We start from the raw sequence: 17935 nt of genomic DNA, 5'->3' as shown, positions 1-17935 counted from the left end.
TACTCCACTAGACTACAAACTGAAATTATCAAAATGATTCAACTCATTACGGATAGTAAAGTTTTTATGCAAAATCCACTAAAGTGAAATTTTGGACATAAACAGCAAACATTTGATGGACCCGGAAAGATAGTTTATCATAGACTGTAACAAGTTTTCAGTTTACACATTTATTTCTTATTTTCACAAGACTAGCCTAATGTTGTAATTGAGAATACATGTATTTCATTTAACTATATTTCTGTAGTTTCACTGTCTGTTATTTTATAGATTTTCCACATACAATATTTGCTGAGACATTACATATGGGTGTACAAGCACTGACATACATAAACACATACACGTACACACACACACACACACACACGCACACACACACACATACACGCACACACACACACACGCACACACACACACACACACACAGGAATTCTGCATCTCCACAGATTTAGATCACAGGAACTTATCTGGAGATAACATAATGACCAGAAGGTCTATGTTGGGTATTGTTCATTATTCACAGCTCACAGATATTTTACGTCTGCCAAAGACATGATTGAGAGAAAATGTAATGCTTAATCAAACTGAAATTGAAATACAAATGTAATACAGGATTTTATTTTCTAGTACTATGTAGTAACTTTTAATTCTATTATACTATGGGATAGTAGTGTACATTGTGAATTCGTCGTCACACAAGCATCAGTACTGTCAGTCAAAATCTCTGTTAAAGTAGATTGAATTAAAACCACGTTACTGATGGTCTTATATTGATATTGACTACTTCATTTCCTCTTAGCCAACTTTGTTGGTGGGTAGTGTATACTTCTTGTGCATTCTGCTACTATTCCCTGCTGACCAAATTTTCATTGTGTGCCTTGACATCACTTTTATTTCACCTTTTTAATTTATCATCTACAACTTTTTATATGTGTAAATAATTCATTTCTGAAAACGCAGAATGCACTTACTCATAGCACTAACTTGGCTCTATCACTTCTGGTTCGGAAAAAGACTTCTAAGATTCTGTAATTTCGGAACCTTGTGCCCTTAGAACAAATTGAGAAGTTATCACCCTAAATGAGGATGTCATCTGTCAAGTTTAGTGAAAATCTGTGATGGATATTCAAGACGTTGTAATGTAAAAGAATGTAAAAGTTATCACACAACGAACGATGAATGACCATTAAAGCTAACTCGAGCCTTTGTGAGCTAAAAAAAAAAAAAAAAAATATGAAGAGTGTACAAATCGTACTATAGATTGTACACGCCTGTATTATACACCTGTACACTTATGTAGCCTGCGTAGCCTGCTTAATCACGTTACAAGTCATAGACGCCTGAATAAAATTACAGTATGTACACTGTAATTCCTATATATGCGTTCTTCTGATCTGAACATGCAGTGACATTTTATGATTGTGTTGCCTTTTTTAAAGTTTAAATCAAATGATGTCCTACAAGCTATAACATTATACATTGTACATTGTACTTCTCCTTTCAGATCATGTATTTGTTTGTTTGTGTGTTTGTTTGGTCCTTTGACCTCAAGCCCTAAAATCAAAACAGCATCACAACAAAGTGCAGCAGAAAAAAGTAAATCATTTAATTTCAAGGTTTTTTTTTTGTTTTATTTTGAATGTCTGACACACTTTGCACAATGTGCAGTGTCTTCATAATACATGCATGACCTTGGGCATGAATGTCACATTCATACATACATGTACATACATTGTACATACATACATACATACATACAAACAATACATAAAGACCACAAAACTTAACCCTAGAAGATATTTGTAAAATTGTGAGCACAAAACATGTTACACATGTACCAAGCCAATACAACACAAATATTGAGTTCATCATTTGGTTCACGTGAAATTATTTACCAACAAAGAAAAAAAGGTGATCATAGTCATATTGCACAAAATATACATGTTTTACAGGGTTATATCAGTTTGTATCGGTGAAGACATAGTAACAGCCAATACCTGGCACAAAACAAGATAGTGTAAGAAATTCATATGATAAGGTATGAATAAAACAAAACAAAGCAAAACCAAATCTGTATACACATTCGTAGTCCATGCTGAAAATTGGCATGCTTGGAGATTTGTGGGCATATGAGTATTACTATCAAAAGTGTGGCAATTTTCATGACAGATGTATGATACATTTCCATCATATGATGATAAAATGATAATGTATGCTTGTGTGTCTATGCAGCATGATTGCCAGCTATATGACAAACAAAGAAAAGTGTAGACCTTTGTGATTGGTAAATATCACACACAGATTTGACACCAGCATTCTTCATTTCAACTGACATGAAAGACACACTGAAGTAAGAATTTAGGTGGAAAAGAAAACAAAAATGAGTTGGAAATCTAGATTAGGTTCCAGGCTTGAATAGTCCTGTATTTCCTGTTAAGGAAAATATTTGTATCAAAATACAACAGTGTGGCTGTTGTACTTATGATGCACACACAGATATAATATAGATACAAGGTACAATGTACAAGCATCATTCAATACACTGACATGGACATGAGCTGACAAATCAAACAAAACATTTTGATTATTCAAATACTTAAATGTTTATAATTTCATGGAAAATTGTATTAAGCTAAGAGTGAAAATAGACTTTAAAGCACACAAATGAACTCAAATCCCATTTTCATCATCTCTTTATATCATCGTGTTGGACCTCTTGTCATAGGAGCTGGTACATAGTCCTGTCTTTCACAATTCTCTGGAAACAAATTCTGCCTCAGAGAAATGAATAAAAGTCGGATTAGTGATAAAGATACCATAAGTACACAGGTGTATATGACTATTTCTGAGTAAAGTATGTATTTTCTGTAATGTTTTGATATACAGCATTGCTGTTTTCTGAACATCTTCTAGGATACATTGTAGCTCAGCTGAGTCTTGCTTGCTGACTCTGAGTTGATGTTAGCAATGTAAATTCGACAAAATGTATGTATGTTAACCTGTTGAGGACGAGTCCTGAGTATACTCGGGCAAGTGTCTATGGGAAATGCGTGTTGTAGCAAAATCAGCCCATCCTCATCGGATTAATGAACAGGTAAGAACACATCATTGGTGTAGAGATTACATTGCTGACTCTTTTTCTTTAAAAAAAAAAAGATCTGTTTCTCATGACACATTCAGGTTTGAATACGAACAATTTGATGTACACCATCCTACCCATATCAAATCAGACAAAGTCCCAGTGAAAGTATTTTAACTTATAATGTCTAGAAAACAGAACAACTTGGGTACCGTACTTAACCCGTTCCGTACGGGAACCTGGCGGCCTGCATATTAAGTCTATGGGCATTTCAGAATTCAGTATGGAACGGGTTAATTCCAATTGGTCACTATGAGGAAACTGGGCTATCTGCATCTGATCAGCATCAATGCCATTGTCATGTGTACATTCTGACTGATCCTTCAATCTGCATTTCTCTCCAAGCACCCGCTGTTCACGGAATAGTTTTTACCCTAAACCAACTGAAAAAAAAACAAACGAAATACAAGTCATAGAAATACAAATTTTGAAAGAAACAATACATCAACATCCACCATTACGCACTGAGGTACATTATTATACAGTGAGACAACACATACAAGTACTACACATCCACTGGCCCAGTGATTGTGAGAGAAATAACAAAACTGAGTAATAAATAGCTCCATGCTTGACCAAGATTATATACATAACAAGTGGAAATGTACATGAGAAAGATATTGTTGCGTCACAAATTACAGAACAACAATCTACTTTTGGCATAAGAGTCAGAAAACTTTTAGACCTAACAGTTGTACTTTAGTTGGCTGAAACCAAGTCCAAACTGCACTGCAGGAAATGTGACAACCCTATCTTAACGCTTGTACAGGAACTATGGAAGTTAGAATCGAGACTTGGTGTGAGAGGACTATGTAAACACTGCTTGAAAGATGAATGCGCAGAGCTGCCAAAGTAAGTTGACAAAATAGAAAGAAACCCATAAACATATTGAGGTAAAAAACATGATCACATAAAGATAATTATCCCCAGCATTAAAAAAACAAGAGACCCGCGGGTCTAGCGCTCACCCGAGTATCGCAAGTTCACCTTTCACGCAGTCACTAATCTAAATTATTCACAGCTCTACCAAAATTTGACCAGGCATTCTCAAGTAGAAGATGAAAATGTACAATAAGGGCCCAATTTTTTTAAGATTCCTTAATTTGGGGGGATTGGGGCCCCCTGGGGCCCTCTGGGTGGGGCATGGTGCCCATTTTGATAAATTGAGATCCTGACCCCCTAGGGATGCTACCTGCCAAGTTTGACAAAAATCCATCATGAGGTTTTCAGGAAGAAGATGAAAATGTACAATTCAGGCCCCCATTTGGACCCTTCCAACCACCACCCCCCCCCCCCCCCCCCCCCCCCCCCACCTACCCAAGAGGGGCACCCCTGGATCTCCTATGAACAAACTTGAAACTACAGTCATTAATGTACTCACTCATAGTATTATCTCAGCTCTATATATAACTTCTGATTCTAGAGAAGATTTATAAAGATTCCTTCATTTGGGGGATTTGGGACCCCTGGGGGCCCCCTGGGTGGGGCATGGTGCCCATTTTAACAAATTGAGATCCTAACCCCCTAGGGATGCTACCTGCCAAGTTTGGTGAAAATAGGTCATGGGGTTCTCAAGAAGAAGATAAAAATGTACAATTTAGGCCCCATTAGGACCCCTCCTCACCCCCTCCCTCCCCTGGGTCCCAAGGGGGGCACCCCTGATTCTGCCATCAACAAACTTGAAACTACAGTCATCAATGTACTAACTCATAGTATTAACTTAGCTCTATCACTTCTGGTTCTAGAGAAGAAGATTTTTGCGGATATTCCTTAATTTTGGGGGGTTTGGGCCCCCTGGGGGCCCCCTGGGTGGGGCATGGTGCCCATTTTCACAAATTGATTTTCTCACCCCCTAGGGATGCTACCTGCCAAGTTTGGTGAAAATGGGTCATGGGGTTCTCAAGAAGACGATGAAAATGTACAATTTAGGCCCCATTAGAACCCTTCCCCACCCCCCTCCCCTGGGTCCCAAGGGGGGCACCCCTGATTCTGCCATGAACAAACTTGAAACTACAGTCATCAATGTACTAACTCATAGGATTAACTTAGCTCTATCACTTCTGGTTCTAGAGAAGAAGATTTTTACAGATTCCTTAATTTTGGGGGGTTTGGGCCCCCCTGGGGGGCCCCTGGGTGGGGCATGGTGCCCATTTTAACAAATTGAGTTCCTAACCCCCTAGGGATGCTACCTGCCAAGTTTGATGAAAATCGGTCTTGGGGTTTTCAAGAAGAAGATGAAAATGTAAAAAGTTTACGCACGACGCACGACGCACGACGGACGACGGACGACGGACGACGCACGACGCACGACGCACGACGGACGCCGGACGAAGGGCGATCGCAATAGCTCACTTGAGCCTTTGGCTCAGGTGAGCTAAAAAAAAACCAACAAACAAATCACCCCTGAATGTTTCAGTTTATTAATCATCAGCTAAGAACCAGAAGGGCACAATAGCATTCAAATATTTGAGCATGAATAAAAACTAAACAATCAATTTTCATGAAATAAAAAAAGTTTATCTCATTAAAAGTGGGTGAATTAATAAGCTTTTTACAAATATAACGTAAAATAGCACCCTTGTGGTTTTAATCTTTGTCTACGTTTTGATGAAAATGAAAATAATTAAACATTGACACTATAATGTAGACAAGATCGAGCTCTACAACTTGATACCAATAACTCAATACCTCCCCCCCCCCCCCCCAAAAAAAAAAAAAAAAAAAAAAAGTGATAGAGTCCTTCAGGTTTTCAGCCAATGAAATGTAGATACTGCGTGTATCAAGCATGCTTGTAGAAATTTTAAGAAATCCCATTTTCACATCAGAAACACAAATAGAACTCCCTTATTTGGAATGAAGATGAGCAAATATGGCAAATAAGCACTAGTTTGTAGCTCCCCATCAACAGTAAATGGCTTCAAGTGTAAATAGATGATACATGCAGTATACCAGCAGTTTTTATTTCCCAGGATCATAGTAAATTTGGCTCAGTTTAATTCAAGTCTATGATAACGCAATACAAAAATTGTATACATGTACTAGTATCACAATAACCAATATGATGTTAGCATTACACAGGAGACATTAATTCTCCTCTCATTACATAAATGGAAGATGTCTTGTTCTACAGTGCACTCCCGTTATAACACAGTTACAGTATAACAATACTCTCTTCGCAGCAAAGCAAAAATTCAAGTCCCAAAATTAGTAGCTTTATATTTTTATATACTGACTACTTTACTGTTAAGCTATAACATAATCAAAACGAAAGAAAACAGCTGGTCCTGAGGACTTAATTATAACAGGAGTTGCCTGTATAAAGAAATGAGCCACTTTGATTCATAGTGTGATGTAACAGTATGCTGTAAAAAAACAGACAAAACAAAAAACAAAAATTCACAAATATTTCAGTAAAAATTTCAGTAAAAGCAATTATCAAATGAAATACACCTATGCGTGTATATATAAACTTCATTGACCACAATTATCATTTACATAATATTGTTCTCTAAAAAGAAAGAGATTTGATTGCATGCTACTGTGGGATTCTTAAGAGTTATTGGTTTTGCACTAACATGTATGAATGGCATGAGTGTGTTTGCAGATTGCATGAACCCACTATCCTTTAATAAATGTCAATGTTTTTTATGTGTGTTCTACATACTACAAAGTCTCAATGCTGAGTATGATGAATGACGAATCAATCATCTATGTGCGATATCTTTGCAAGCCAGCCAAAAGTGTCCTGAAATTATTTTCTGTGAACTATGTAGCCATAAATTTTCATCAGTTGGTCCCTGTATGAGACTTTAGCATTCCTTTACTGAGTGGGTTTCTCAAAGTATCAAAGCAAATCTTTTATTATGTTTGAGAGTGTGGGGATGGGGGCGTGGCAGAAATAAGTTCATTGAATAATATGGCATGTTAAGGTCATGTAGCAGGCAACATAAAAAGTTATGATACAAATGACATAACGAACATCTACAGTGTAATTGATAACCTGTACTGGGTGTATTTTCTGTATTAAAATTGCTATAAGTTCATATCATGACACCTACATGTAGGCTGAAGGCCATCATCAGTATGTCAGGACTGCCAGTATCAACCCATCAAAATCAGACAGATTCCAAAGAGCAATCAGGGAGAAACTTGCAGGTTACATACGCCTCAACAGGCAAATATAATTCATATTCCTAAATCAGGGAGAATTTCATATTCCATTACAGTATCTAGACATGAAGATACAGTCAACTCCACAGAAGTCAATCATGACAGGACTGAGGAAAATACATCCACTGAGGTGATTTTTTATTTTCGTTGTAGGACATAATGCCATGTCAACTCAAGCAGAGTTGACTGTATACAACGTTTCCAGGAAGCCTCCTGCAGATCAGTGAGACTTGGCAGCTCTGGGCCCCGTTTTGTCAAAAGATGAAATCGATTGTAAATTCTCTTATCACACAGGCTGCCATAGACTTATGATAGAAATCAACTATATAAGCAATTATAACTCTTCATAAAACAGGACCCGGGTGTGATGTACAGCATACAGTCTGTAGGGTACAGTACGTATTTAACTTTTGCATTGTGTTTGTCATACATTTTTCAACTACAGGTAAAGCCTGTTGTGTATGATGAATTAGTAGAATGAGTTGTTAAATACTTTTCACAGACACAGATCATTACTGATGTTGAAATGGAATGCATCCAATAATGCATGACTGAGATGTCAATAGTAGTAATACTGCTACTTTGACATAATCGATCATCTTGTGTGTACATACACAAATAATGAATGTAACATTGTAACTCTCAATCTACTAAGTGAGATTTTGGGCACAGCAACAGAGACAATAGACTGCTAATTTGGTCCATAGCTATGGTGAAACAGTGACACTACACTATTCCGAACATTCTCATCAGTAAAATATGCAACAGAAAGTTTATAAGAGATACAGTACATATAAAACATTGAGCAAAAGACAAAGTGGCTTGACGGTTATCTTATCTTTGTCATTTGAAACAATATCCTCATCAAAAAGTTTTCAGGATATTACCACGAAAGCTGCAATACTTGTGGTTTTACGAAATTTTGGCTCAAAGAGGCTACAATTCACCGTATAGTGCTCAGCCATGAATGTCTTTGTTTCAGTGTTTAGATCAACCTAGCTACTGCAGCATACATATCAGATCATACCTGTTTGCCTTTAGATTGCAGTTTTTCCTAAAACTATACAGTATAGTTCTCGAATTATATGTGCTCACACATTATGACAATAATGGGACCAAAAACATGTACGAGCAAATCATAGAAAGTACTTTTCAACAACAAATAGTACAGGATATGACTCTATATCTCTTTTCAATACTTGTACATTCATATCTCAGTTATCTTTTAAAAATCTTTAAGGAAACTAACTACATCCTGAGTTGCTCATCGTCATGTATCAAAGACACTTTCATCCTCTGACTCACTATTTGGACCACCGAGGAGATGGAAGTTGATTGGTTCCATACGCTTCTTGGCAGCTTGAATGCGTCGACGCCCACTTGAGCCCACAGCCAGGAGAATACACGTTATGAAGGGGATGACAGTGGCTATTGCAAGACAGCTAGCTGCAAGGACCCAGCCTGTAGACAAAGTTGTTGCACATAATCTAATAATGTCCACTGTCAACCATCATCATCATCACCATTGCAATCACTAACCTCATCAGCCCTGAAACTCTGATTAATCACTTTTATGGATCTTGTGTTGAGGTGAATGCTTTCATTGGCAAGTCATCATGACAGCCATTACCTAAAACTTTGTTCTAGCCCATTGCAGTTTGTTGTTAATTTTGTGTTTCTGTTGAGCAGCACATGGAAACCACCTGCAGGAAATGCAAGAGACTATTGTAAAACCAGAAACATTTGCAGTATGAAACTTTTGCAAATTGCCACTGGCATTCAATGTACTGTGTAGACAAAAACTTTGGTGAATCTTGGCTCATCGCAAAAATCACAAAAGTTTCATGCACATGAACATTTCTGGTTTAACAGTAACTACATTATCCTCTCCTTACTGGAACCCAGGGGCATTTCATGAAAAAATTTGTCTGACAAATTTGCTCTCAGCAAGGATTTCAGAAGCTTATATCAGTTTGTCATATAAAAAGAAAAATATCTGACAAAATGCTTCATGAAATGCTCCCCAAGTAGTTTGCTCTTGACTCTCTGATGTGTTCTCATCTTTTTAACCCGTTGAGGATGAGTCCCGAGTATACTCGGACAGGTGTCTATGGGAAATGCGTGTTGTAGCAAAATCAAACCGTCCTCAATGGGTTAATGTGTCCTGACAATAGATGAAATCTAGCAAGTCAATCTTTAATAGCAATAGAAATAGCAAGAGCAATTTTCAAAGACCAAGGCATACATGTGATAATCTGCTCGACTACCTTGGTACCTTTAGTTCATGGAGACATGACTGGAATAAGAATAACATAACTCTGTAAGATTAACGGTCCTTTATTTTGATATCTACAATGAAGTCTGATTTTCAGTCATATCAGCAAAGGAGTGCAATTAGGGGATATGAACATGATACACAGTCAAATCTCACTCAAAGGGGACTTACAAACTGAGTCTGGCCTAAGGCAAGTATAAGTGTTTAAAGCAATATGTGATACAAGATGCTAAATACTTACCAAAATTCCATGTAAGAGAAAAAGATGGCGAAGGTTGTTTTCTCCTGCAGACAGCCTGTATGTCATCTACCAAGTAAGGTTCAGCTATGTGACGAAAGGTTTGCACTGGACACTGCTCTGAGCACGATGGGATTTTCAGCAAGTGTGGTGGTTGAGTTGTATCATTTCTGAACAGAAGGTCTACAGTATACAGCCTGTACAAAGAGCATCAGATACAATTTTTGTGTGTATTACTACAATGCATACTTGTGAGGTTTTGATCACACATTATAATGGTCTTATTCAATGTATATAACACCCTGCATGAATTTAGTATTAGGTGGAACAATCATTGAAAACAACAGAAGATTTTTGCACCATAATCAGTCATTACTATCACTTGAATCTATGGATATCCTTTGCAAGAGACTTTGCAGCAAGCTACTCCATTATTTAATTCACCTCTTCAGAAGTTTGTTTCAGCCCATGGAATCCAGTAATTGTATTTATTGCTTTGTCAGGCAAGGCTGGGAAATGTTTTTCCTTTGTCAAGAAAACTGGTAACCTTTCTTCAAAGCATAAGCATAAGATCTAACCAGGCAACTAATTGACAAATAGCCCAACATTGACACAAATACACACTAATTTTTCAGTGTTTATTCGTGATAGTCATAAAAATCACGGGCATAACATTATCGGGAGGGATACTGATGAGTATATTCATATAGTATTATAGAGAGTATATATCACACCTGGCCCATTTGTCTATAAGTTGCAAAAACAAACCCCAATAAAAACTTGACACGAGAATCAGTAATGTGAACAAATCTATTGTGTCTTCAAATTGGCCTACTTTGGAATTTGATGACAGCATCTAACCTGCCCTCTTTAATGTAAAATGATCTTTTGAAGGCACTTCTTATCTGGTCCTAGCCCAGGCTATTGATACTCACCCACTGTCCTCTCTATAAAGCTCTAACAGTACACAGGAAGCAGTAGGTGGGATTACATTGTTGAAGACATTGAAGACTCCCAACAGTGGTGCTACAACTGTGTCATGCTGCAAGAAAATATCATATAACAATGCAATTAGTCTACAAAATAATGTCCTTTTGCAACTCAGAGCCTAGTATTAAGATAACACTTTGGCTAATATTAGGGTTAAAAATCTCCTTTCAGGGCCACTCACATACTCCAGAAAGAATACGTGGTGCACCGTGAAGCCCTCTACCACCCAAAAATCTCCTAATTCATAACCATGAACTAAAACTACAAATACAGTACCAGGCAGATCTTGTCTGATCATATGACTTAATATGAACAAATTTTGCCAAGTTTCAGAGTAAACATTGCAACATTAATAGAGCATGGAAAAGTCTGTGAAACAAATTATGCACAAAGAAGTGATGAATTTTCGTTTGCATTTTTATGAGCTATTTGACGGTGAGAATTTCTTTGATGACGTGCTCCAAAGTAGGAACTCATGGAGATTCCATAGCTGCTAGAGGTATCTTTCAGTGCTAAATCTATTTTGTGGTGATAACATCAGCTGGCAATGGTGTGGTCACACAGTAATACATTCCTACTTTGACAGTCAATAGCAAATCAAGCAAATTATATCTTACATGATATCAATAGAATGTCAAATTGATATAGAGGATGATCAGACATAATACTAAAACAAAGGAGAAACTCCATGTTACACATCGAATGTTATAATTTGATACATAGAAAGAAACAGACTCCACTCACGCCAGAATACATGAAGAGTTTGCTGTCATTGTTCCTCTGGTCTATGTGGTCATTTATATTGGTAACCAGATCTTTCAAGAGTACACCTGGGGAAAGAGTGGTGAATTATATCAGTTATCAAAAGCATTCCATGAGAATATTCTGTATCCTTGTGACAGATGAAAGCAGTAGCATAGTAGGTCATTCTAACCATCAACACGCTCAAGAGAAAATCACTACAGACATTGTCTGTCCATATCTATGATCCAGTAATAGCACAAATTCTGGCTCTTTTATGCTGACTGACTGAAACCCCATTCCCAGATTGAACAACATGCTCTCTCATCTTCTTTTTAACATCTGTCGTTTTTGTACATAATTTTTAAAATCACATCATAACATAAAGCAATTGTCAGCTGAGAATTACAAGGGCATTTAAGTTGTCTCAAATACAATGGGTTTAGTGGCGACTTAAACGCCCTTCTCATTCTCACCCAATGAAATGCATTCATAATATCAACGAGGAATAATATGGATTGTGCAGAAGATGTGTACATAATATGCATATTTCAAATGACTTCAAAAAGTAAACAAGGATAAATGATGAAAAGCTGGATGCATGACTCTGATGAAAGATATCTACTGAGTATGATAGCTGTGTGATTGTGAGTAATGCTTTAACTTTATACTTCCATACCTGAGAAAAGTTGTTTTGCCTCTAGTGACATGTTGGAAAACTTGGTTTCAAATGCAAAGTTGAGAGTATCCTTCAGTTTGGTAAATGTGTCTTCATCAACCCAGTTGGGAAGCTGTCTGCCTTCAACTTTCTGCAGTAATCAAGGAGATGGCATCAATATTAAGAAAATGCATTGATCTCTGTGGAAACAGTTGTAATGGAAACCAAATACAAAACAGCTTATGATAACCTATCCAATTACTGTATGTAAGCAAGTTTCAAATTCAATACACTATTGGCTCAATGCACATTATGACCCGTTATAATGAAGGTAGTTTAAGTCAACACCACGATCTAAATTCAGTCACCTACTCTTTGGATTAAAATAAGCGAGAAATAGACGTATTCATACATGCAAGTATCAATGTGTGGTCATTGCTGGGTGTCCGTTGGAGTACGCAATCTGACACACACACTTATGCAGAAGAGATTTGCACAAACCACGGACTAAATTAAAACCACTTTCGTGAATACAGGCCTATGATATTAATGGAAAACCTCAAATACAGTGTATGGTCCAGTGCACATCATTATCCTATTACTATTTTATTAAGGAAATGTATTGAGTGGAAATTTCTGACAAACAAGCAGCTGACTAGAATAATTCAACAAATGTACAAAGGTATCCATCTGACTTCACTTTCAAATCAGTGGTTCATAGTGCCTTGTACACCACAATTTAAACACAACTGCTAGTCATAAATATCCAACATAAAAAGTATTCCATTTTGATATTTTTTTCCTGATATGATCCCAAAATACATTAAAGATGGGGGATGGATGGTGTTGTGCTTACCTCTCTGATCAGTGTATCTGCCAGGCGAGTATAGTTGTGAAATACGAGATCTTCTGTAAATCCTGCATTTTTCTTCACTTCATCAAAGAAATCCTGAAATACAAAAAACATCACGAGAAAGATTTTTCATGACAAATAAGACAGCAGAAACATCTTTGAAAAGGAATAACTTGTAGTGAAGTTTGTGACTGCATTATTAGAAGGATTGAGAGCTGTGTTAAATTTTAAACATGTGTGAAAAGAATGTGAAGACAGACATTTTCCTTTTCTTTCTCATAACTAGCACTCTTTACTGGTTGTACAACAATCTTATGTTACACATCTAATGAATATGGTTCGATATCTAATTCTAATCATTCTAATAAATGAAAATCATCTGATGAAGTTGTACATCAAATGCAAACATTAGTACATCTCAGAATCAAGGAAGAGTAGATTTATTTATGAAGTGCATTACAATCAAATTGTAAATCAATTACTGTGTATATAGAAGCTCACATAAATTTGTTATCAGTGACAAGTTGTCATAGTTGTTATAAGCTACAGAAATCCTTGCATCTGATTGGCTGAGAGCAAATTTGTCACAGAAATGCAGCAGTTATCACTTATAACAAGTTTTATGACATGGGACCCAGGAGGGGAAAAGGGAAGGACTAAATGGTAAAACATATACGTGTCAATATCATGATTTATTATAAAAAGTTTATGAAACTTGCTACTCTGCCCCATTTTTACCTGATGGGATGTGATGTACTGAACTTTATCTGCACTCTTCTCATCAGTCTGAGGCAGATCATTGAAGGCATCACAGTCAGTGGACTTTATGTGAAGCATCTGATAAGAGAGATCATGACAGGGAAGGTCACTAATGAAATGTATCTTGAAACAGATTGGTATAACATCTCAATTAAAGAAATTATTGAAAAGTAAGAACCGCATCAAGCTCTTTCTTTAGTACAACTTGTCACTACTGGTTCCCTGACACTGGTCCTGCAACAATTGATCCTATTAAATATCTGCAGATATAAAGACAAACAAATTCTTATTGCAAACATAATCCTAAACATTATCCTAATCCTCACATCAATATAAGCCTAAAACCCTATCACAACCCTAACCTTAAGTCCTTGGAGAAAATAAGACCAGAGCAATTGTCACTGGAGTAAATTTTGTGTTACCTTCACTACCATCAAACAGCTTAGAAAGCCTGGAGTAAGGAGAATGCAACAGAGAAAATGTGAATGGCTTGTTCAAATCTTCCTTTATTAGGACTCTTTGCCCTAAGTACACCTTTACATGTCTACTTGGGCTGACAAGGTAATCCATCTACTATCAATTTGCTATCTACACGTATGAGGCACTATCAGTGTACTGCACATTACCTGGCATGAATTGAAGAAACAAATTGAAATATTTTACTTTTCTTGCAAAACATTCTGATATTTGTACATTGAAGTTAGTTTGTTGAAAAAATTTATTGCCAAGTTTTGCAATTGGTCATTTCTTGTTGGCAATTATGAACCACAGCACCCTTTGAGGATTAAAATCTTTGTAACAATTTGTCAAATACATCTCAGAGAAACAGAAAAGCTGCTGTATTCTACAGTACAAAGGAAAAAAGAATCCAAAGAAGAAAACCCATAGACCTGGCATTGTGACATGATGTACAATGTACAGTGCTTTTAGCACTGTTATCACAAAATCCTGAGGAGAAGCTAGCCAACAAAGTAACTGTCATAACACATACTGTGATTCCTCCACAGAAACTACAATTATTGACATGGTGAAAACTTTATCATATATCACAAATAAGTGAATTTAAAATAACATTTCAAATAGGATAACTATATATCCTTCGAAAAATTAATACAATTTGCCCTCAAATACAGCAAACTGAATAGTTAAGATAATAGTATACACTTGATGCCTACAATGTGATCAATAGAAAGACTCACATAATCCGAATCCAATTGTCCAGCAAAGACCGGTACAGGTTGCCATGGTGGCGTCCCTTCAAACAGACCTCCAGGCTCCGTGGGAAACAAGCCCTGGAGGTTGCAGAGGGCTGACATGACAGTGCGTTTCCGAGGACTGCTTCTTACCATCACCTCCTTTTGGTGATAAGATCCATCAAGAAGTTTGAGTTTCCTGACGTACCGATCCCGTAGCCATTTACCCAGCTCATACTGCTCTTTCATCCCTTGCTGTAAGATACCAAGGTATTAATGAATAGTAAACATTTGCTTGTTACCTCCGCCAAGGAAGGGGGTTACATTTTCTTCGGCGTTGGTTTGTTTGTTTGCTTGTTTGTCTGTGTGCAAAATAACTCAAAAAGTTGTGAATGGATTTGAATGAAACTTGCAGGAAAAGTTGAGAATGACACAAGGATCAGATGATTAAATTTTGGTCGAGATCTGGGAATTTTTACAGATTTTATGAAGGATTTTCAATATTTAGGCAGGTACGTTGTAAGGTCAATGAACTTTAGAGTTCAAGCTGCATGTATTTGAGGTTTTTATTCGTGCACTAAAGTGCGTGCTCTAGTTTCTGCTAAGGCGAGGTGCACTGCACAGCTGGAAGTTGATGTAACAAAAGACTTCTATATTGGGGAAATGGGGCAACTTTCAGCACGCACACATATGGGTGGAAATCACTGATCTTCATAGAAGAACATGAGCAGTGGTGGAACGGAGGTCTGCACTCTCTCACTCTCAGAGTGCTTCTCTAGTTTGAATTTACTTTTATTAACGACAGACATTTGCCTGTTTCGCTCTATTCAGTGAAGCTCTAAACATTACTAGGATTCTCTATTATTTTCATCCTGACAATCACACAAGTTGATTATGTATAAGGGCCAATTTTGATATACATTATCTTAAATCTATACTTTTGCAAGATTATTGCTTGCATTGTTAATTGAGAGTGAACACAGAAATAAGATTTCAGCAACAGCATCTTCTTCACTGTAAAACATTATTATGTTTACATTGTACAGTATATCTCAAGCAATACATTCAGCTTTGATTGAGGAAAAGTTAACATTCTGAATAACAAATAACTCACTGCACACAACTCGCTGCACTAAGACAGAGATCTATTGATAGAAGTCATTGCAATTCAGTGTTGTAACAGCAGCTAAAGCTGAGATTACAGAAATGAGGTAAACAAATCTTTCAGCTGACATACAATTGAACATACCCTCTTCTTTTTTTATCCCTCTCAAATCAAATGTGAGTTGACAGGATATAGCACTTGCTATAATCTAAATTATATGAAATATAATACTCCTTACCTCAGTAAGCTGACCAAAACCTTGTGGCCAGGAAGCTTCCGTGTAATTGTCTGTTGGAAATGACATGCCAGGTGACCGGGCTCCATGGCGGAATACCTGTTAAAGGGTTGAATCAAGAAGAGTCTTAAAACAGGTACTTGAGAATGTGCAACACTTTGTCAGGTATTATGTATACAGACTTTGCGGTTCACTAATACAGTATTGCCAGATGTAGGCCTACTGTTTCGTGGTTTGCTTGCTTTTGAGGACAAGAGACTTTCATTCTCCCATTGTATGGCAAGAAAAAATGTCTGATTTATCCCAGAGTTAGAAGCTACCAAACCATGACAATTCATCACAGTGGCTGGCTAATTTCAGCAGAACGTATGTGCACAGGTGTATGCATGTAAGCATACGAGTATTTACAGGGTTCAGCAGTAGCAAACAAGAATAAACCTGGTATGGATGCCAGTACATTGTATTTGTTTGTTTGGGTTTTTTTTTATGCATCTGCCAAATCTAAACTAATAGCCTGACCAGACCCTGTGCGAAGCATGGCATCTTACCAGGAGCTGTCTACTTTTATTGAGATTCCCCTTGTAACATCTACAAAACATACATAATCTCTGCATTCTACCTCAAATTTCATGCTTTACTCACATGAAAATGATTGCTTGGATTTTAAATTTGGCATTACAGTCTACAGAGAACCATTGAGCAATGCCATTGGGGTAAAGTTTGCATGACTGCAAAACCTGACAATTGGGCTACACTATTAAATCCTTAACATCCCCAGCTCCCACTCTAGAATTCATTATGGATCATTACAATAAGATTATCTTCTCTTGATTCTTTCGAAAAGGTGCTGAAAACCTACCTGCTAAAGCACTGATATAAATTTATAGATCTAGATCTACTTTATGCAAAGGGCATAGAGAATTACTCATAATTAATAATCATGCTTCTTATAAATATAATTATTTATAATCATAAATTCAATATAAATATTAAATCATACAATTTGTAAACTTGTGTGACTGGAAGCTTGTATTAAGCTTGGTTTGTTAGTTTGTTTATGAGTTGGATTTTTGTTTCTTAGTTTTTATCGTTTTCATAGCTAGTGTAGCGATAGTAGTGGCACTTGTTCCCACGCATACCTTTTCGTTCTCTACGCAAACAGCCATGATACGCAGGGTGCCGATGTCAAGGTACCCTGCCGATAGGTGGTACCCTTACCATACCACGCTGCCTCAATCAAGTGGAGCCACTGCCCTGGAGGGAAGTGAACTACAGTACAGACAGTGCCCCTCACTATCAGGGTTCGAAATTGGCGATGGTCCGCTGGCCATTGGCCACCCAAAATCATGTCGGACTAGCTAAAAATCATAAAATTCTGAAGTAACTAGTCCGTCTGGCTAGCCAAAATATTGCTTCAGTGTCAAAATTGATTCTAAGTAGTCCGCCTGGCTAGTTAAAAAAAAAGTTAAGTGCGACCCCTGACTATACACTTCGGCTTCATCAGTGGGCCTAAATACCCGTAAAAAGCATTTATTAATCATTGTAGGCTTTTCTTTTTGTATTCTATTTGTTATAAAAG

At 37.1% G+C, this 17935-nt stretch overlaps 1 protein-coding gene across 1 annotated transcript; it reads right to left on the bottom strand.

Annotated features, from left to right (window-relative positions):
* Positions 1 to 7984: 7984 nt before the first annotated feature.
* LOC139731347 (prostatic acid phosphatase-like) lies at positions 7985 to 17522 on the bottom strand. The gene is made up of 10 exons (XM_071642239.1): positions 17496 to 17522; positions 16360 to 16455; positions 15023 to 15271; positions 13803 to 13901; positions 13068 to 13160; positions 12233 to 12362; positions 11557 to 11642; positions 10758 to 10864; positions 9826 to 10019; positions 7985 to 8770 (listed from the first exon to the last, which is right to left on the bottom strand). Exons 1-10 carry the CDS (start codon positions 17520 to 17522, stop codon positions 8580 to 8582), a joined length of 1272 nt encoding a protein of 423 aa, XP_071498340.1. The 3' UTR covers positions 7985 to 8579.
* Positions 17523 to 17935: the final 413 nt, after the last annotated feature.

This window comes from Diadema antillarum, unplaced genomic scaffold (assembly GCF_040938485.1).
Source record: "Diadema antillarum isolate AM-2024a unplaced genomic scaffold, OU_Dant_1.0 seq00000368_RagTag, whole genome shotgun sequence".
Lineage (NCBI taxonomy): Eukaryota > Metazoa > Echinodermata > Echinoidea > Diadematoida > Diadematidae > Diadema > Diadema antillarum.
This window is presented reverse-complemented; position numbering and strand designations above follow the sequence as displayed.